At 30.4% G+C, this 20,885-nt stretch overlaps 3 protein-coding genes and 1 long non-coding RNA gene across 4 annotated transcripts in view; 3 read left to right on the top strand and 1 right to left on the bottom strand.

The window, feature by feature from the left end:
- LOC145325125 (uncharacterized) overlaps positions 1-9,588 on the top strand; it is a 39,028-nt gene extending 29,440 nt beyond the window's left edge. Inside the window, exons 92-119 of the mRNA XM_080167977.1 lie at positions 69-143; positions 215-289; positions 427-501; positions 580-654; positions 733-837; positions 1,695-1,769; positions 1,846-1,920; positions 1,978-2,052; positions 2,130-2,204; positions 2,421-2,495; positions 2,594-2,698; positions 2,761-2,835; positions 2,934-3,008; positions 3,102-3,176; positions 3,241-3,315; positions 3,473-3,547; positions 3,632-3,736; positions 3,851-3,925; positions 3,989-4,063; positions 4,126-4,200; positions 4,414-4,488; positions 4,572-4,646; positions 4,719-6,446; positions 6,828-6,909; positions 7,274-7,370; positions 8,007-8,093; positions 8,897-9,015; positions 9,299-9,588. Coding sequence (XP_080024103.1) covers positions 69-143; positions 215-289; positions 427-501; positions 580-654; positions 733-837; positions 1,695-1,769; positions 1,846-1,920; positions 1,978-2,052; positions 2,130-2,204; positions 2,421-2,495; positions 2,594-2,698; positions 2,761-2,835; positions 2,934-3,008; positions 3,102-3,176; positions 3,241-3,315; positions 3,473-3,547; positions 3,632-3,736; positions 3,851-3,925; positions 3,989-4,063; positions 4,126-4,200; positions 4,414-4,488; positions 4,572-4,646; positions 4,719-6,446; positions 6,828-6,909; positions 7,274-7,370; positions 8,007-8,093; positions 8,897-9,015; positions 9,299-9,380 — 3,935 coding nt within the window. The 3' untranslated portion in view covers positions 9,381-9,588. The remainder of the gene's footprint in view (positions 1-68; positions 144-214; positions 290-426; positions 502-579; positions 655-732; positions 838-1,694; positions 1,770-1,845; positions 1,921-1,977; positions 2,053-2,129; positions 2,205-2,420; positions 2,496-2,593; positions 2,699-2,760; positions 2,836-2,933; positions 3,009-3,101; positions 3,177-3,240; positions 3,316-3,472; positions 3,548-3,631; positions 3,737-3,850; positions 3,926-3,988; positions 4,064-4,125; positions 4,201-4,413; positions 4,489-4,571; positions 4,647-4,718; positions 6,447-6,827; positions 6,910-7,273; positions 7,371-8,006; positions 8,094-8,896; positions 9,016-9,298) is intronic.
- Positions 9,589-10,804: 1,216 nt separating this feature from the next.
- Positions 10,805-16,966, top strand: LOC145325129 (uncharacterized). Its single transcript, XM_080167986.1, has 14 exons — positions 10,805-11,847; positions 12,430-12,498; positions 13,019-13,137; positions 13,250-13,319; positions 13,973-14,071; positions 14,568-14,638; positions 14,751-14,849; positions 15,162-15,256; positions 15,805-15,893; positions 15,985-16,072; positions 16,364-16,422; positions 16,532-16,567; positions 16,666-16,718; positions 16,785-16,966. The coding sequence occupies exons 1-14, from the start codon at positions 11,773-11,775 to the stop codon at positions 16,900-16,902; spliced, it is 1,140 nt and encodes a 379-aa protein (XP_080024112.1). The 5' UTR covers positions 10,805-11,772; the 3' UTR covers positions 16,903-16,966.
- Positions 16,967-17,121: 155 nt separating this feature from the next.
- On the top strand, positions 17,122-18,323 carry LOC145325130 (uncharacterized). The gene is made up of 3 exons (XR_013881401.1): positions 17,122-17,410; positions 17,483-17,811; positions 18,198-18,323. It is a non-coding gene; the product is annotated as an uncharacterized LOC145325130 (long non-coding RNA).
- Positions 18,324-18,326: 3 nt separating this feature from the next.
- LOC145325128 (uncharacterized) lies at positions 18,327-20,630 on the bottom strand. The gene is made up of 6 exons (XM_080167985.1): positions 19,586-20,630; positions 19,441-19,522; positions 19,271-19,379; positions 19,125-19,205; positions 18,699-18,820; positions 18,327-18,589 (listed from the first exon to the last, which is right to left on the bottom strand). Exons 1-6 carry the CDS (start codon positions 20,391-20,393, stop codon positions 18,517-18,519), a joined length of 1,275 nt encoding a protein of 424 aa, XP_080024111.1. The 5' UTR covers positions 20,394-20,630; the 3' UTR covers positions 18,327-18,516.
- Between the last annotated feature and the right edge of the window lie 255 nt (positions 20,631-20,885).

Below are 20,885 nucleotides of genomic sequence, written 5' to 3'. Positions count from 1 at the left end.
TTAATTGACGCTGTTGATAATAAAGTGTAATAAATAAAATGGTATTGAAATTTAACAAATTTTTAAAGATTCAAGTGGAAACCAGGTTACTCAAGTAATACAATCAGTTGGTGTTACAGATGCAAGTGGAAATCCAGTGACAGGTTATTGTTTTAAATTAGAACCTTTTCTAAATAAAAGAAATATCATTCATTCATTTTTATGATCTATATAGATGCAAGTGGCAATCCAGTAACAGAAACTGTTCAGTCAGTTGTTGTCACAGATTCTAGTGGAAATCCTGTTACAGGTATATCTTGATTTTTCTAATTTACAATTTATAAATAAATTGGAATAAATGACCCATTAAGGCTATATAATAATTTTTTTCTTTAATGAAAATAATCTGTTTATCTGTAATATGAAATTAAACATATACATATTAAGATCCAAGTGGTAATCCAGTAACAGAAACAATTCAATCAGTTGTTGTTACAGATGCCAGTGGAAATTCAGTGACAGGTATTTACTATTTTCCAGATCAATTGATAATACTTTCCTTTTTTAACAAATTCTATTAAATCTAAATGATATATTTAGATGCTAGTGGTAATCCTGTCACAGAACAAGTACAATCAGTTGGTGTTACAGATCCCAGTGGAAATCCTGTTACAGGTACAAAAAGAATCAAAAATTTACCAACCAACTTAGATTAGATTTGTTTTATTGTTTTAATTGAAATTTCCTTTTTAGATCCAAGCGGTAATCCAGTTACAGAAAAGGTTACTGTAACTACAACTACAACACTACCACCAGTGACAGTAGGAGTTACTGATGCAAGTGGAAATCCTGTCACAGGTTAAAGGAAGCCTGCAAGAAATAACACACTTTAACTGCTGAAAGACTGCAGCAAGTAGACCCAATACCCCAAATTTGAAGCCTTCAGCTTCAATAACAAAAAAGTTCTAGGCATTTCAAAATGACATTTTATGTACAATGAAACTTTTTATAGAAAAAAAAAACAATATTAAAATATGTTGCCTAGACACAAAATTAAAACCTTATCTTTGTCATAAACTTAGATTGCTGGTAACTGATTTCATTTTTTAAATAAAAAATACCACATTTTGTAGTCAAAATCTCTGAAAGAAATTTGGTTTAAATTGTGTTTGTTAACGAAAAATCATAGCAGTAACAAATAAAACTAATGCAAGCTCAGCTGTGATTGGCTGTGGAGCTGATTCAGCCTTCTGAATGGCTAGAAATACTACAGTACTCTCAGTACAACGCAAGTTAAACTTAATTTTTTTAATGATTTTGACTATAAAAATGGGTATTTTTATTGTAAAAATACAATTACTGGCAACCTAAATCTATGACAAAAACAAGCTTATAATTATTTTGTTTTTTGGCAACATAGTTTAATTTCAAAATTTCTAACATAAACATTTAAAATCTTTCAAAATTTTTATTGTACATAAAATGTCATTTTAAAATGCCTAGAACTTTTTTGTTATTAAAGCTGAAGGCTTCAAATTTGGGGTATTGGGTCTACTTGTGGCAGTCTTTCAGCAGTTAAAGCGTGGTATTTCTTGCAGGCTTCCTTTAATTATATTTTAATTTAACTTTATAATTATTTATGTAACTAGCAACATTATTCAAACTGAAATATGTCACACTATGTAGGTGAGAAAAAAAATTCTTTAAATTTGTAGATGCAAGTGGTAACCCAGTTACACAAGTAATTCAAAATGTAGGAGTTACAGACCCTAGTGGAAATCCAGTAACAGGTAAAGTTAAATTTCTAAAATATTTTTAAGAATTTAATACTTTATAGTTAAAGAATTATTATCTATTCTTATTCAGATGCTGGTGGTAACCCTGTCACTCAAGTGATTCAATCTGTTGGGGTTACAGATTCAAGTGGAAATCCAGTAACAGGTAATTTAAATCATACTCAGTAAATGTCCAAAATAATACATCTTTATTTTTATATAGACACCAGTGGTAACCCAGTAACTGAAACTGTTCAATCCATTCTGGTAACTGATTCTAGCGGAAATCCTGTAACAGGTAACATAAACTTTGAGTAATTGTGAAAAGTAAAAAATGTGCTAAAGAAAATATTATTGATTGTACCTCTATTCTAGATATAAGTGGCAATCCAGTAACTGAAACTATTCAATCTGCTGTAGTCACAGATGCAACTGGCAATCCTGTAACAGGTAAGTTTCAAACTTTAGTTTTTTATACCAAAGAAAAATATATCTTAGTTAAAGATACTTTTTTGAGAATTAAATGTTTCTTGGGCTTTGATCTAAGTAAGAAATACTAAAGGCTTAAAAGCAACATTAGATTAAAAAGTTAGTTTATATAAAAATGTAATATTGATAAAGTTAAAGTTTGTGTCAGTCTTTGTAATTGCATTCAAATTGATTCAGATGCTAGCGGTAATCCTGTAACAGAACAAGTACAATCAGTAGTTGTAACAGATCCAAGTGGAAACCCAGTAACAGGTAAAGTATTAATATCAATATTGTTAACCAAAATATCAATAAAATATTTATTAATATCTATCAGTATGTTTTTTTTTCTGATTATTAAACATTTATAGATATAAGTGGCAACCCCGTGACAGAAAAAATAACTGTCACAATTCCTACAACATTATCACCTGTAACTGTTGCTGTTACTGATGCTAGTGGAAACTCTGTTACAGGTAACTGGATTAATATAGGAAAATGCTTTGGAGACTCTGATGAAATTTTATAATTATTTTAGATGCTAATGGTAATCCTGTCACACAATTAGTTCAAACAGTTGGTGTTACAGATCCAAGTGGAAATCCAGTAACAGGTATTAGAGTATGTTAAAGTAGATCTAGTTCTATTGATGTTATTTTTGTTTTGTTTTTAGACCACAACATACTGCTTTTCATTATAAATAATATTCAGATTCCAGTGGTAATCCAGTAACACAACTTATACAATCTGTTGGTGTAACAGATTCAAGTGGAAACCCAGTAACAGGTATATAATAAAAGATTAAATTTTTTCTTTTCTTTATGAATATTTTATTTTTTTCTCATTAGTATGAATATTTTAATGCATATAATAATTTAGATGCTAGTGGAAATCCAGTGACAGAAACAGTGCAATCTGTAGTTGTTACAGATTCTAGTGGAAATCCTGTAACAGGTAATCAATATAAGCTACTTTCATATGCCAACTATTTTCTTTTGTCAACATTTATTAACTTTAGATGCCAGTGGAAATCCAGTTACAGAGCAAGTACAATCTGTTGTTGTCACAGATCCAAGTGGAAATCCAGTTACAGGTAAAAAAGAGTCAGTAGAATATATTTATAGCTTCATGAAATATACAATTTATGAAAGATTTGATACAGCAGAAATTAATTTAAAAAATTAATGTAAAAAATAATGTAAAATTCTTAACCATTCAACTCTCAAAATTGACACTCCTCGAAATTACAGATCCAAGTGGTAACCCAGTGACAGAACAAGTCCAGTCAGTTGTAGTTACAGATGCCAGTGGCAATCCTGTAACAGGTACTACACATTTAGACATTATACAGAGTAAATATGACTTCAATTGATCTAAATTTGCTATTAATAAAACTATTTATTTCCTAGATTCTAGTGGTAATCCAGTAACTGAAAAGGTTACAATAACAGTTGCTACCACTTTAGCTGCAGTAACTGTTGGTGTAACAGATGCAAGTGGAAACCCTGTCACAGGTTTCAAATTTTTAGTTTTGTCATAAATATAGATTTTATTCAATTAATTTTTTTTAATGGTGTAATCTATATAGTAGATTGAAAAGGTTAAATATTTTTATAAATATTATTTAGATGTAGGTGGAAACCCAGTCACTCAAGTAATACAACCAGTTGGTGTTACAGATTCAAGTGGAAACACAGTAACAGGTAACAGCCAAACTTTATTTTAAGATTTGATTGTAACCATTTTCTCAAAATAATATATTTTAGATGCTAGTGGTAACCCAGTTACCCAAGTTGTGCAATCAGTTGGAGTCACAGATCCAAGTGGAAATCCAGTTACAGGTTTGCTAATTTAATTATGATTGACATATTTAAGTTTCATGTATACAACCTAATCCTTTTAGATGCAAGTGGTAACCCAGTGACTGAAACAATACAGTCTGTAGTAGTAACAGATTCAAATGGAAATCAAGTCACAGGTAATAGGACATGTAAGAATGAAAGGCTCAATAAAAAAAATATCTAAATTTTGATTTCTTACTCCTTCCCTCCTCTAAACCCTAACCCAAGCAGAGTTGTATGATCACCCACTTTTAAATTCAGTCTCCTTCCACCCCCCACCAATAAAAGCATTTCATGACTGTCTAATTGATTTTACTTATTGTTCATATGAAGTATTTTTTTTTATGTAGATGTTAGTGGTAATCCAGTAACTGAAACAATTCAATCTGTAGTTGTGACTGATGCAAGTGGTAACCCTGTAACAGGTATTTTATAAAATGTCTTTCTTGTTGAGATTTTCTTATAACTCATGGGAATATTCAATATTATTCAATTTACCAATTTTTAGATCCTAGTGGTAATCCAATAACAGAAACTATCCAATCAGTGGTTGTTACAGATCCTAGTGGAAATCCAGCCACAGGTATAAAATGTTTAAACACATAAAAATTACAAAACTTTATCAACAATACTAACTCTGAATAAATTATTTAAGATGCAAGTGGTAATGTTGTGACTGAAATGGTTACAGCAACAACGTTGTTATCAACAGCTTCACCAGTTACAGTGACAGATATTAGTGGCAATCCAGTAACAAACAGCAATGGTTCTCCTGTAACAGTAACAACAACAGCCTCTCCAATTACTGTAACAGATATAAGTGGTAATCCAGTTACTAACAGTAATGGTTCTCCTGTATCAGTAACAACAACAGCCTCTCAAATTATTGTAACAGATATAAGTGGTAATCCAGTTACTAATAGTAATGGTTCTCCTGTAACAGTAACAACAACAGCCTCTCCAATTACTGTAACAGATATAAGTGGTAATCCAGTTACTAATAGTAATGGTTCTCCTGTAACAGTAACAACAACAGCCTCTCCAATTACTGTAACAGATATAAGTGGCAATCCAGTTACTAACAGTAATGGTTCTCCTGTAACAGTAACAACTACTGCATCACCTATTACTGTAACCGATATAAGTGGTAATCCAGTTACTAACAGTAATGGTTCCCCTGTTACAGTAACAACAACTGCATCACCTATTACTGTAACTGATATAGGTGGCAATCCAGTCACTAACAGTAATGGATCCCCTGTAACAGTAACAACAACAGCCCCGCCTATTACTGTAACAGATATAAGTGGTAATCTGGTAACTAACAGTAATGGATCTCCTGTAACAGTAACAACAACAGCATCTCCAATTACTGTAACAGATATAAGTGGAAATTCTGTTACTAATAGCAATGGCTCCCCTGTTACAGTAACAACTACTGCATCACCTGTTACTGTAACTGATATAAGTGGCAATCCAGTAACTAACAGTAATGGTTCTCCTGTTACAGTAACAACGACAGCATCACCAATTACTGTAACAGATATAAGTGGTAATCCAGTTACTAACAGTAATGGTTCTCCTGTTACAGTAACAACAACAGCCTCTCCAATTACTGTAACAGATATAAGTGGTAATCCAGTTACTAATAGTAATGGATCCCCTGTTACAGTAACAACAACAGCCTCTCCAATTACTGTAACAGATATAAGTGGCAATCCAGTTACAAACAGTAATGGTTCTCCTGTAACAGTAACAACAACAGCATCTCCAATTACTGTAACAGATATAAGTGGTAATCCTGTAACTAATAGCAATGGCTCCCCTGTTACAGTAACAACTACTGCATCGCCTATTACTTTAACTGATATAAGTGGCAATCCAGTTACTAACAGTAATGGTTCCCCTGTTACGGTAACAACAACAGCCTCTCCCATTACTGTAACAGATATAAGTGGTAATCCAGTAACAAACAGTAATGGTTCTCCTGTTACAGTAACAACAACAGCATCTCCCATTACCGTAACTGATATTAGTGGTAATCCAGTTACTAACAGTAATGGTTTCCCAGTTACAGAAACAACTACTGCATCTCCAATTACTGTTACAGATATAAGTGGAATTCCAGTTACTAACAGTAATGGTTCCCCTGTTACAGTAACTATTACTACAACAAATACAATCACCACAACTACTACAACCACTACAACCACCACAACTACTACAACCACTACAACCACAACAACAACTACTACCACCACTACAACCACAACAACTACATCTACCACTACTACGAATATTCCAGGAGACATGTGTCAAGATGATGTTGATTGTCAAGAAAATGCTTATTGCTTTCTTGATGAAATTCTTTTTGAAACTACAGGTTAGTTTAAGATTTATTTTTATTGTTTTTTTTTAATGTAAACGAAAAAAGGAGTAATGGAGATCTGCATACAGACCTGTGACATTAAAAGTTGTTCCTACTGCTGCATACTTTGGACTTCCAGACAAAAGTTGTTCAATCAATGGGTTGGGTTGGAATAGGATCTTTAGACATGATTTGGTTAAGAGATACACCAAAATAAAATTTTGTGGCCTCTAAAGGCTATCCAAAGTTACCAAATTTACCATTTAAGAAAAGTGTAGAAACCTTTCTTTCTTCCTCTTGCCCTAAAAAAAAATTTTAACAGTGTGTGTGTTTAATCAGGAACTAATTAAAAAATTCATCTTGAATTATATTAGTTTTATTTCCAAATATATTTAGGAGAGGAAAAAAATGACTGTTTCTGTAAGCTGGGATTTCTTCCCGAACTGGGCAGAGTTCCTGAAGATGATGTTTATCCTAAGTATGTATTATTAATCAAGGCCTAAAATAATATCATGAAATCACAGTTCATAAAAAAAAGTTGAAAGCACAAAAAAAGGCAACGGTATTCTGCGTTTTTCTTTTCCTTATTTCTTTGTACTTTTGCTTACTAGCTTTATGGATACTGATAGGTGTTTACTTTAAGACTGGCTCATTTTCCTACATTAAAAGAAATTATTGTTTTTATGTTAAGAAGGGTTAGTTCAAGAAGACTAGGAGAAAAAAAGGATTTTTCTTAAAAACATCATCACACTATAAACAAAGGAGAAAAATCACAATGAAGAAGGAAAAACGGTTTCAGAATACTTTTTGATACATAAAAACTAATCACACTGTTTTGTTAGAACTGGATATTGTGTTGACTTGACAAAAGAAGATGCTTGTCAATTTGATTATTGTATCAGAACAGATGATGGTTGGGGTCTCTGTCCTTACTGCAGGGTAAGAATAAAGAATAACAACTATATAGCGTCATCCGCGCCTAAGCCTCAAATTTGAACCCGTTTGAATGTTGGGTCAGGTTTAGACTTTTAGATAACTTTTAAAATTGTAATTGGGGGGTTAATTTTTCTAGGTGCGATTTCTCTAGGGAGGATGGTAGTATCCTCCCCCAAAACTGTTATAAGAATTCCAAGGACCTATGAGAAGCCTACTTGTAAAGGAGAACCATATCAGCAAGATCCTTTGGTTCAGACTGACACACACACAATCAGCCTGTTACTTTAATATTAGGATTTATATCACTTAAGCACCAAAATTGTTACAAAATTAAGTTTGATATTTAAAAAAAAAGATAACATAAAAATTCCTTCGACTTATTATCTAATAATAATTTAAATATTTTAAACAACATTTTTTTTGTCATGAAAAGTATTCTAATCTGTATTTCATTTAATTATCCTATTTCAATTTATTAGCATCTAAAAAAAATGAAGTTATGTAAAATTTTCAAATAAGGTCCTTTGTTTTTCATTTTATTTGTACATTTCAGTTAAAACAGGAAATAAGATTTAACTTAATTTATTTAAATTCTATTTCTCTAACATGTAAGTAAGTAAATATCTTCCAATTGTTAAGGCCTTTAAATTCCACGAAGACCATGGTGGAGAACTTTCCCTTGGTAACTATACCAGTGGAAGTGGCTCTTCTTTAGACGATAAACAGGTAATCAAAAGATTTTGATAATATATTTATAATATATTATATTAGGGTTTGTCCGGATATACGATTATTTTAAATTTCTGGCCGGATACCGGTTATTGGAACTATCTGGCCTGATATCTGGCAATATAATCTTTTATATTATAGTACAAAAATACTTACTTTTTATATTTTAAATTGCTGCAATTTCTTATTTTTGAGGTTAGATGAATTTTTGTCAGAAAATGTTTATTTGTATGAATTTTTAATTTGAAATATCAAAACATGATTTTTTGCAATAGCAGCTATTCTTTGCAGCTGCCAGCCATCGCAGCCAGCAGTTGGCAGCTAAATGGCACCCAATTTTTATACAGAAATTTTGCTACTTTACTATCCGGTTATCCGGCATTAGAAATCAGCCAGATATCCAGTATCGGCTAAAAAAGTATCCAGCCAAACCCTGTAATATATATACTTATGTTAAATGGTAAATTCAGCAGCAAAAAATTAAGAATTAGATTTTTTAATTTTTGTTTCAACTGTTCAAAAGCCTTTTAAAGGATGCCTGCAGGAAATACACCACTCTAATTGTTGAAAGACTGCCACAAATAGACCCAATACTCCAAATTTGAAGCCTCCAGCTTCCATAACAAAAAAAAGGTATAGGGATATTAAATTGACATTTTAAGATGCCTATATCTTGTTTGTTATATATTGTAAATTAGTATTCCTGTGGAAGTCTTTCAGAAGGGAATTTCCTGAAGGGGTCTTTTAACTTCCCAGTCAAGAGTATAATATTTTTTTTTATTTATTTATTTACCATTCAGTACTACCTAAATGGAGATAGTGTCAACTGTGGAAATGGAGCTGACAGGTCTAGTGAGGCTGTCTGGTATTGCTACTATGATGCTTTTGGAAATGACCCTACTGTTGAATTAACTAAATTGTAAGTTTTCTAACCATATTTACACAGTACAGTAAAATTCACAAAGAATTATATTTCATATTGATAATATATGTTTTTTAACATTTTTATATGACAACTCCTGATTTAAACTGAAAACAAAAAAAGGCTGCTAAAAAGCAGCCTAAAATATGTGTTGACAATAACTTGGTTTTATAAACTTTTGAACCAAATTCTTTACCTGTGTTTTACCAAAACCCAGCAGTTGAGAAATCCAATAAAACTTTTGCTTTAAAACAATAATATTTATTTGTTTATTTTTCAGGGACATGTTTTGGGTAGAAGACCCTCTTTGTCATTATACAGTCTACCTCTACTCGCCACTGGCATGTGACTTTGCCCAATAAAAGGAAAGATTGTCATATTTATATTTATATTTAATTATCATGTCTATTTTCTACTTTTGTAGTATTAATAACTTATGCCTCTACTACTAAAATGCTCTATTTGTTAGTTTAATATTTTGTATTCTTTGCATAATTGTTCACATATTGTATTCTATTGTAATATTGTAATAACAGGTATCCAATTATTTAATAAATTACATATTTATCATGTTTTTGTTTTGATTAAAACCCATGATCCTAGTTTAGTAAACAACCTGATTAATATTTATCTTTTTTACAAAGGGTCTCTGATAATTGAATAATTAAACTTGGTTCAATTTATTAATGCCTGAACATCAAACATCAGATTCAAAATATTTTTGTCGAGAAAATACTAAAAATATGTCCATTGTGTTATCCCTTGATCTCCCAGGTAAATTATACCAAAAGTAATACATGATCTCTCATTTGTTGGCCCAAAAACTTTAAACAGTTTGAATTTAACTTTGTTGATTGTTTTGAACTATTAGTATCCAAAAACTTTTCAACCAATAATTTCAATTTACGGATGAGGTTATTTTGTTTCAATAAATTGGGATACATTTCAATTTATTAACCACCATTGTAACCATTAAGAATTTGGTATGAAGGGGGATAGACCCAACCCAACTCTACGTATTTGGGAGCTAAAATCTTTAATATATTACAACATAGCTATATTATTTACATTTCAAGATTTGAAGTTTGGTTGAACAATGTATGTATGTCAGGATCAAGCTCAATATCTTGCTAACTGACAAGGCTTTGCTTTTCAGAGTATTTACTTGTCCAAACAAGGTTTTATGCTATTTTATTTGGAGCTAGGACACCCTCCCTTCTTGGAGTAAATTATGAAGCATTTTTTTCTTTGCAGATTCAACAATCTTCATGCAATTTTTTTATTTCTCTTTATTATAGAAAGTTAATGTATAATACAAAATGCAAAATGCTTTTCTCTTGTTTTTTTTTCTAATTCCCATCTCAGATATTATTGGACATGAAACTTTCTAAGATTCTTTTAGCTTCGGCAGCAACAAAATTTATCATATTAGTGCACATTTTTCAATCATGAAGAAAGTAAACTTTAACACTCCAATTTTTAATTGCATAATATTTTTAATAAATCTAAGTAGCTGTTTACATTTATATCAGTTTACTTTAAGATCTAAGTCACTTCTAGACTTTCTCAAAGATAATCTATTTGCATGCTGAGAAAATTTTGTCAAAATTATAATAGAATATTCATAAGATACAAAAAAAACAATTTAATTTTATAGATTGATGTGTATAATACAATACACTGAAAGCTGCTTTGTCTGACCTATCATGCAATATCTTTTTTTCTCTCCTTTCTATCCAATCTGCCTCTCTCTCTTTTTTCACTAAAATAATCAGTTTAACATTTACCATACAATAGTTTGTCTTATATTGTTACCAACAACAAAAATAAAACTTGAGATAACATTGACATTAAAAAGAATTATTTTTTTGTTTTAATAAATTGTCTTTGCTCTACATTCTTAAATAAATATTATTTTATAAACAAGTTTCTACGCCCCTAGCCTCTGTATTCGAAGAGCCTAATTGGAGGCTAGAAAAATAGCTTAAAAGCATCCTAAGACTTGAGTTTGAAAATAGAATAGCCCTAAACCAACCTAGAACCTCTGTAAAGCTTATCTAGAAAAGAAAACTCAAACAGTTCATCATTCATTGAGATCTTAAGCTTCAGCCAAAAAAAACCTTACTACTTTGTTTAATAGGATATGTTGGGTAAAAGAAACCCAAAGTGGGTCAAAGTTTAAGGTTTCATTTTACATCATACTGTCATTTATATTGTTTGAAATTCTCATGCCAGAACTAATTTACATCAATATGTAACAATATTGAAAATTTTATTCCACCATTTTGCAAAATCTGCTTCACATACATATTTGAATGTTAAAGGTACAATACATGGTAACAGATTGTGGTCTAGTACTCAAATATTATCAAATATGAAATATCAAATGTTGAATATGGGTGGAAAGAAATGAAAATTCTAGAATATTATGTAATCAGAAAATAAGAAGTAAAATACAAAATTATCAATAATAAGATACATATAGTCATTTATACTAAAGGAAAATTCGGGTATAGTCCCTTTTGTGATACCACCTCTGAAGGGGCGTTTTGTGGTATTTTCACAGTAGCTTTTCTCTGCGTGGCCAATTGCCCAACCCTGCGGGGCAATCACCTTACCTAACTTAACCTAACCTAATCTAACTTAACCTATCTAAAGCTACTGTTAAAATACGTCGAAACGCACCTTAATAGGCGTTGTAACGGAAGTTACTAGGGCTGAAAATTCTTTGTGTTGTACTAATAGATCACAAGAATGGCACCTATTTTCCTAAGTGGTGGAAATAATTCTGTACCTTATGCAGTTTATACAAACTATTCAGGACTGCAGGTTTGTTTTTAATTAATTCAGTAACTTTTAATAAAACTAAGATGGCAGTACCCATACAAGTTAAACTTATGAATCAGAAACAAGTCAATGAATATTAGCATATTTACTTTTATAAATTAAAAAACAGCTACTCTATACAATGTATAGTATACATATATCTGACAATATAAATCAGCAATAATGCGCTAATTAAACTAGAAATTAACTTTCTTTAATTGTAGAGTAGATTTGCTTTATTAAAAATAAAAAACCTTCACAGGTTGCAAAACAAAGTAAACAATGCTGACAACATCCAAAATTAGCGAAGAACAAAATGTTATGGATTTGCACAAGGATAAAAAGAGTTGTAGAACGGATATTTAGTGGTCATAAAAAAAAGATAAATAATGTATATATAAAATTGTACAAAATATTGAAACCTTCTTCAAAAGTTATTTGTCTTTGGTAGCATAATTGGCAGATTGACGGAAAAAGTAAATTGTTTACTTGATGCTATTGGAACTAAAAACTGAAAAAATATACCCTACTAATAAACAAAATATCTTTTTTATTTTCTAATTTATTTTTAACTTTTATATTCAGGGTGTTGAGCTAACTGGGGTTTATGCAAATATCACACAGCTAATAAACAAAGTCCTCATTTCAAACCAGGTTTTTTAGTTTTTATTATGTGTGATGTTTTGCCAGTTGAAATGTAAGTTCTTTAAAGTGCCTATAAACAAAATGACGCCATACAATACAAATGACCAATGATAGGCTAATACAACGACTAAATTACCAATAGCAGGCCAGTATACATTTTAATTGGCCAATGGCAGGCCAATATGGCATATTTTTTATAGGCTGTATAAAAAGCTTTGTTGAAATTTTACCTTTTGCATATTGAGATTGTTATTAATACTATAAAAAAAATTTGGTATTCAGAGGAAACTAATATTGAACAGGATGGAGGAGAGACAATATACTATAATAGGAACTATTTTCTGCGCCTCAAGCCTCTAGAAGAAGGCGTGAGAGTTCATAAAAAAATGCCTAAAACTATCCTACAATATATATGAATCTCCCTTAAAATTTACAACCCATTTGAACCAGTAATTTCCGAGATCTTTAGCTTCAGACTAAAAACCCTTACTACTTTAGGATTGTCACCCTATAATACTCTTCTTTGTAGGAAGTCAGGTTGCAACATGAATACTATGATGACAGCAAGAATGCCTGGAAATATATTCTATTTATTCTGTTTATCTATGCCATTAGCTTTGTTGGACTCATGTGCAACTTTTTCAAAAAGTAAGTAATCCAATTATTTTATTTCCCTTGATTTTATGATCTGTACTCTTTACATTTTTCCATTTCTTGTACTTCAAAAATGATGTTACCAATATCCATAAATTTATTTTAGAGATGCAAGTACCCAATCTCTGGAGAAGGTCTATAAAAACTTTGTAGAAAGAGACAACTTTCCTCCTACAGTAAGTATTTTTCTAGAGTATATTTGAAACAAATTGATAACCGTTAGAACTAGTTCTCATCCATACGAAAAAATTCAGTATAGCATCATATTATATCCAGTTTTCTATGAATATCAAAATGTACAATCATAAGATTAAAACCATATTTTTTTGCTCGTGCTTTTGGGGCTAAAAAAAACTGGTGTTAATTTTATAAAATACGTGTAAAGCTGTTTATAATACAATGCGAGAAATAACTATTCTAACCTTAAATTTAATAATTTTCTCATAGTTAGACAATAGCAAAATTTTCTGTCTATGTTCTTTGAAGGAAAGGGGTGGGGCAACTCTTTCATTCACTTTTTTTTCTATGTAAGAAATTATCAGTCCCCTACCTTTAAAAATCCAGATGATAGATTTTCCACTTTGGCTATTGGAATACAATTGTTGATTTCTCTGCTAGCCTTGCAAATGATATGGATTTCCTTGTCCTAATATCACTTTATGAAAATAGAATCATATGATCTTACATTGCGTGATATATAAAAAGATCTTCTATTATGTCATGTGAAAGATAATGCGATGTTTATCAAATAATGATTTTTATTTAATGTTTGCCATAAATACTATCTGTTGTTGAAATTAGAATAAATTATTTATCTTTTGTTACACAGGTAGCATATGATAAAAATGGTCGAAGAATGACAACTTGTCAAGAACTGCTAACTTCTTCATTGTCACTGGCAACTATGAGTTTAAAGGACTCTGTTCAGGTAACCTATAGAACATTAAGAATTTGACATTTGTTCATTCCCAGTGATTTGCCCCTGCTCCATTATAATGATTCACAATGGAATAATTTTTTGGTACTGTAGAAGGAAAAAGTTAACAATTTATAAAGAAATGAAAAAGTAACGGGCCCTACTCAATCAATACTGTCCCTATATAGATAACAGAATATGTGTCTGTCTGTGTTTACCTAAGGATTTTGCTAAACACTGATCCATTAAGGTTCTCCTTTACATTGTAGGTTCTCATAGATCATGAGAAGGTTCATAATTATTTTGGATGGTGGTACCACCACAATCACAAGAGAAAATAAACTTTAAAAAAATGAACCTCCTTAAATGTTTTTTTTATTTCTTAAAAACTAAAATTGAAATTATTGGAGGGGGGAAGGGGAAGAAAACGGCTTTCCTCCACTCCTGACAACACATGTGCCCCTAGAATCCTTTAGGGAAGTAACCGCTATATGTACATATATTTTAGAGAGAACCATCTCAAAGATCAAATCTATCTAATGACACACACTTGGATGATGACTGTATTAGCTTTAACAGGTACAACGCTATTTTATTTCATTTCTAGGTTAATTTTAGAATAACCGAGTGAAAAAGATGAAAAACTTTATAAAAATATCTGTAAAAATAATTAATTATGCATATATATTAGATCAACCAATTCTGTGAGCCACTTATCTGTAAATGACAGTCTGCCCAACTTGCATAGAAAACCATCCATAAATAGGTCACAAAACACATTATTGGAAAGGTAAAAATAATCAAAAAGTATTGAAAATTGTTGTTTAATTGGTTTTTAATGGTCCACTACTACTAATTAATCCTTTTGATAATATCTTTTCTCGTATTTATTCGAATCCGGTGGATAGAAACCGGTTCTCATCCATACAAAAAAACTATGTCTAGCATCGTATTATATCCAGCTTTCTACGAATATAGAAATGTACAATCATAAGATTAAAACAAGTTTTTTTAGCCCCGAGGTGCCGCGGAAAGCCGTTTATAATACGATGCGAGAAATAACTATTACAAATCTAAAAGTCTTTTTCAAAAATTTAACTAGATATGGATCAATATATGAAGATCTTGAAAATGATGAAGAGACATTGTTACTGAGAGGAAATATTTCACCTATCATAAAAACACCAACACCTAGAGGTAATTATATAGAATATATATAGAATATTATAAGTTTTAGAATGTAATTGTACAATAAGATATTTACTTTCAAAAGATTTTTTATAGCCTGAATTAGCTAACATTCTACAGTATTAAACTGTGAATTACAGTTTTGGAACCCACCTTTTATATTTTCTTATTTACATTAAATGCAATAAGCAGAAAACAAATTCCTTTCTTGAATTTGTATGATAATTCTTTGAGATATTTGACAAGAAATGTTTTACAACATACTATTGCATTAGTGTAAAGAAAATATATGCATTAACTCATTCTTTTTGTATACTATACAAAATATCATAAAGTAATAATATACATTACAGAGCAATAGAATAAAGATTAATTATTAAATGAAAACTTGTTCAAATTCATTTTAAGGAAATTAGCAAAAATTAGGTATAAATTAACAGTTTTGTTTGTCTAATTCTAAATGATTTTTTTTGCATATGATAAACTTGTTAATTGACTTCAGTAATAAAATATTTTTTTTATCTATCAAACATATGGTGTTATATTATATGTTATAGGTCCTACTCCTCATGTAACCATAACTTTGGCTGATGATGACTCAATTAATGAAAACTCTGCTCCTACTAGCAAGAGCTCACTAAGCATTGTAAGACAGAACTATTTATATTATTGATATTCTAAAACAGCATTTCCTTACTTTTATAAGTTTCTGCATGCATTAAATAATTAACTTTCAGGCAATTCCTGAAAAATTTCGACGACCAAGCATTACTTTCTGTGAAACTGTTACAGTTGTTACTATGGGCAGAAGAGGCAGTAATTCAGGTTAGTATTTAGAAAAGTTGTAAATCATCTTGATATTGATCACTTCATATAAGATAATTTTGAAACCGATTAATATCCAGTGGATTAGAACCAGTACTCATCCATACAAAAACAACTCTGTCTAGCATCCTTTATGTCCAGTTTTCTATCAATATAAAAATTTACAATAATAAGATCAGAATCAGTTTTTTTAGACCCTGTCTTTGGCATCTTTAGGCTAAAAAAACTGGTTTTAATCTTATAATTGTACATTATATATCTGTGATGCGAGAAATAACTATTCTTTTACAGATGCAAGTTCTGTAAGTAGTCATGGATCACAGCCAGTTCTGACACATTCTTTATCTAAGGTATGCTTATCTATGTTTTTACAAACAATCACCTTCTTATTTTGTTCCAAATAATGCTGCATCTAGCTTATGTCTAGTTCGAAATTTAATATATAACATAATGATTTAGGACTGTATTTGTTCACCAACTGAGTTTAAGAACCAGGTTTAAATATTTATTTTCATTTTGTAATTTTCTCAACACATAAACAAATGTTTGTTGCATTTTTGTCGAAAATTTCAATGAAATGTTATATATGTTAGGTCATTATGAATACTAATGAAAGAAGAAAAAGTCTACCAAATGAAATTATGAGGTAACAATTCATCTTAAACTTATTAACACCAAAATATTATTAATAAATAATAATTTTTACATCTAGATCTCATAATTTTGGCTTGATAAATGTTGATATGGCAGTGGATGATATTCAAACTATCATCATTCAAAATGAAAATGCATTAGGAATTTTTTTGTTTACCTTTTCAAATTTTGTTTAATAATGTTTATTAGTGAATAACCACTTTTACAGTTGCAAAGCTACTCTGTAGGTTTTGTTTCTGTCTGAATAAATCTATGTGACCCTATTTTTGTTAATATGCCTAAACTATGTTAATCCATACAGTCCTAGCTTACACTTTTACGTTCATTAATATCTATACAAATGCAAATTTATGTTCTAAAGTTAAGTAGGTAAACAAATATTTATAACAAGGTGTTTCAGTTCCTTTGAGAAGTAAAAGTCTCAGTTTCCAAAACATATGTGATGGAATATTAAAGAATACAGACAGAAGAGGATCATTGAAGCTGTATACAGATCAAGACAATTATCAACAACAAAAAATGGCATATCCAAGAATGTATACCAACTCTAACTTTGGATATCACCAACTGCAAGCAGTTGAACATGATATAATTAAAGCTAGTTCTTTGGATCAAGAGTGCATCATGATAAGATCAGTTGATCAAATACCAAGAAACATATCTAAAGAGTCTATTGTTAACCAGGTCAACCATAATTCTTTTGAAAAACCATATATTAGATTATTAGAAATGTTTTTTTTGAAAAATCATATTTAGGTGTACAATTCTGAAAACTTGGAACCTGTTCATGGACAAATAAAGCCAAAAGGGTTTTGAATTCATTTAACAAATATATTTTAAACTACAATCAAGTTAGGGATTTTTATTTTTATTGCATTAGTAAAGCTTTTCTTATCTTCTATCAATAATTAATCTATAAATTGATCTTGAGTTTCAGAAATTTCAAATTAAATCTATAAAATTATTTTGGATATAAACAACTGAATTTAAACTATGGGATCCTTAAATCCTGGAGTAAACCACATGAGCAGGAGTTTGAACAACATGAACATGAACCTTTCTTTGCAAAATTTAAGAAATAACAGGTGAGAAAATTATCCATAAATAATTTCTAAATAAACATTTCAATATTATCAGAAATTGTTATTCCATTATTTTCTACTAGAAAAAGTAAAAAAAACCATTTTTTGGAGGGGGGGGAGAATTTTTTTTTTTTGGGGGGGGGTTGCCCCCTCCCCCATTTTTAATTTTAGTTTTAAAAATATAAAATAAAATTTGGGAGGGTGGTGGTACCCTCCCCCAAAATAGTTATAAACCTTCCCGGGACCTATGAGAAGCTACCCTGTTTAAGAGAACCTGATCGGTTCAGTGGTTAGCAAGATCCTTCGGTACACACAAACAGAGAGACAAACAGACATCCTGTTGCTTTATAATAAGGATTGTCTGGTGAAAAGGAACTTATTTTGTTTAGTGGAGTAAGTAATAGCCTGAAAAATATGAATATCAATAGAGAAGATAATAATGGATAAAAGTTTATCAATGCAAGTTTAGAGTACATCTAATATTCATAAAATCATAATCAAGTAAAATGTGTGTGAAATTAATTATAAAATAATATATTTCATATTTTTATGTATAACTGTTTTTATGAATAAATAAAAATACAAGACTTTTTATTTTTATGTAATTTGTAAACTAAATGGAAAATGAATAAAATCAAACTCAAACAAACAATATAGAAGCATAGCACATAATATTTCACAATTAATAGTTTTTATTTAAACTGGTTGTTAGTCACAAGCCAATGGAGTGTAGATGTAAACTGTATAATGACAAAGAGGGTCTTCAAACCATTCCATAACCCTAAAAGAAATACAAAGCTTATTAGGGCAAATTTTAGTTGCAAAGTAGAACTAATTGCAACTAAACTGTAAAAATTTAATTATATATCTTAAGAAAACTAAGTACTTACAATGTATCTAATGGGACAACAGCTGTTTCCTGCCCAGGTTTAACATTATAGCAGGCCCAAACAGCATCAGTTGTTCTATCTTCCCCATTTCCACAGTTTGTCCAGTCACCAGCAGTAAAAGTCTAAATTTATGACAGTTAGGTTAATCAGAGTTCCTATGTAATTTGTTTCCTTCTTAGTAATTAATAGTTTTTTTCTTGCAATATATTATAAACAGTTTTCCGCTATAAAAAATTAACAATTATAAGATTAAAACCAGTTTTTTTAGCCCCAAGATGCCGTACTCTTATAATGGAACATTTTTATATCAATAGAAAAATGGATATAATATGATGCAAGACATAATTTTTTCGTATGGATGAGAACTGGTTCTAATCCACTGGATTTTAATTGGTTTTGAATGAATAAGAGAAATGTAATTCTAACCATTTTATCTGTGACAGATCCAGTACCACCTGAATATGTACCAAGTGAAAGTTCACCAAAAACTGGATCTATCTTGTAGGCCTTAAACATAATTTATATACTTTTTTAAAAAATAACTAATTTTAAATTGTGTGACAAAATAATACCTTGCAGTAAGGACAAATATACCAAAGATAATCGTCAGTGTTGAAACAGTTTTCTGTAAAATTACAAGCATCTACTTGTGCTGATGTCAAATCAACACAGTATCCATTCCTACATATAATTTTAGGAATTTTATCTTTGTAATAAATTTAGTGATAAAGTAAGTACTTACTTTGGGTATATATCATCTTCAGGCACTCGCCCAAGTTCAGGTAAGTAGCCAAGCTTACACACACAGTCTGTCTTGTTTTGTCCTAAGAAATAATGAATATATCTAAAGATTTAAATACAAATTAACATATAAATGTAAAAATGACCTGTTTGGTTTAAATGAAACTCATCTAAGAAGCAAATAGCATTTGCTTGACAATCAGTATCATCATTGCACATATTTTCTAGATTAGGAGATGTTGTTGTTGTAGTAGTACTTGTTGTTGTAGTGGTGGATGTTGTTGATGTAGTGGTTGTTGTAGTACTACTTGTTGTTGTAGTAGTGGTTGTTGTTGTAGTAGTACTTGTCGTTGTAGTAGTAGATGTTGTTGTAGTAATGGTTGTTGTTGAAGTACTTGCTGTTTTAGTAGTACTTGTTGTAGTAGTAGATGTTGTTGTAGAAGAAGTTGTAGTAGAAGTAGTTATTGTTGTCTTAGTAGTGGTTGTTGAAGTAGAAGTTGTTGTTGTCAAAGTAGAGGTTATGGTTGAAGTAATTGTTGGTTGTTCTGAAACTAACATAGTTGTTGATTCAGAGGGACACTGAGGAACTAAAACTCCATTTAAGTAGCATGTGAATCTTGGAGTTCCATCTCTTGCCTCATATCTAATTACATATGGAATGCTCAGAGTCTCACACTCATACATCTTTCCATTGTAACACCAAGAGTTTACAGTGTAATTACTTTGACTGGTAGCTCTCAATTCCCCTTTCCATGTCTCTAAGCTGATGATATCTGTGTCCATAGTCCAAACAAGTTCCCATTCTTCATAATTTCTATCTAAATTGATATTTAAAGTTGCTTTCATTCCACCATTCCAGACATGACCCTCTTCAATCCAATAACATAATTCTTGGTCTTGACTTAAAGTAATCCTAGTCACATAAGCCAGCAGGCAAAACAAAATCAAAATCATTGATTATCTAAAAACAAACAATCCTATGATATAAAGTAGTGAGGTTATTTTGTCTGAAGCTAAAGATCCCTGAATATACTTGTCCTTATGGGATGTACTTTCAGGGAAGCTTTAAAATGACTTGGGTTGATTTTAAGGCTATTTTCCACACCTCATTCACCTTCTCCTAGAGGCTAGAAGTGAAGTAACTAGTAGTGATATAAAAAAAACTCAAAAGATCAAAACAAAATTGGTTTATTTTTGAAATCTAGAGATTTTTAAAACATTCTTTTTATGAAATATCAAAAAAAATCTATCATATTACTAAATATTTAACTTTTTTTAGAAAGTAGTTCATATTTTCAGTAATAAAAACTAACTAAAGACTTTTTAACCTGTTAAATTTAGTAAAGGAACAATAGAAGGAAAACAATAAATTTTAATTACGTTTTTTTAAATTCACTTAAAGGTGTTTGTAAATGATGCAACAAAGAATAAAAATGGACCATGGAT

The sequence above is a fragment of the Acartia tonsa genome, chromosome 7 (assembly GCF_053477335.1).
Source record: "Acartia tonsa isolate MP-2025a chromosome 7, ASM5347733v1, whole genome shotgun sequence".
Taxonomy (NCBI): Eukaryota; Metazoa; Arthropoda; class Copepoda; order Calanoida; family Acartiidae; genus Acartia; species Acartia tonsa.
The sequence above is the reverse complement of the archived record's forward strand: the minus strand, read 5'-3'. Positions and strand labels throughout refer to the sequence as shown.

Bases quoted from the DNA above. Each gene is read 5' to 3' on its own strand.
- LOC145325129 (XM_080167986.1), top strand. From the start codon at position 11,773: ATGGCACCTATTTTCCTAAGTGGTGGAAATAATTCTGTACCTTATGCA. The intron at 12,499-13,018 runs GTTTTTTAGTTT...TCTTCTTTGTAG, and splicing joins AAGTCCTCATTTCAAACCAG to GAAGTCAGGTTGCAACATGA. The intron at 13,320-13,972 runs GTAAGTATTTTT...TTTGTTACACAG, and splicing joins GAGACAACTTTCCTCCTACA to GTAGCATATGATAAAAATGG.
- LOC145325128 (XM_080167985.1), bottom strand. From the start codon at position 20,393: ATGATTTTGATTTTGTTTTGCCTGCTGGCTTATGTGACTAGGATTACT. The intron at 19,380-19,440 runs GTAAGTACTTAC...AATTATATGTAG, and splicing joins GAAGATGATATATACCCAAA to GAATGGATACTGTGTTGATT. The intron at 19,206-19,270 runs GTATTATTTTGT...ATTATGTTTAAG, and splicing joins ATATTTGTCCTTACTGCAAG to GCCTACAAGATAGATCCAGT.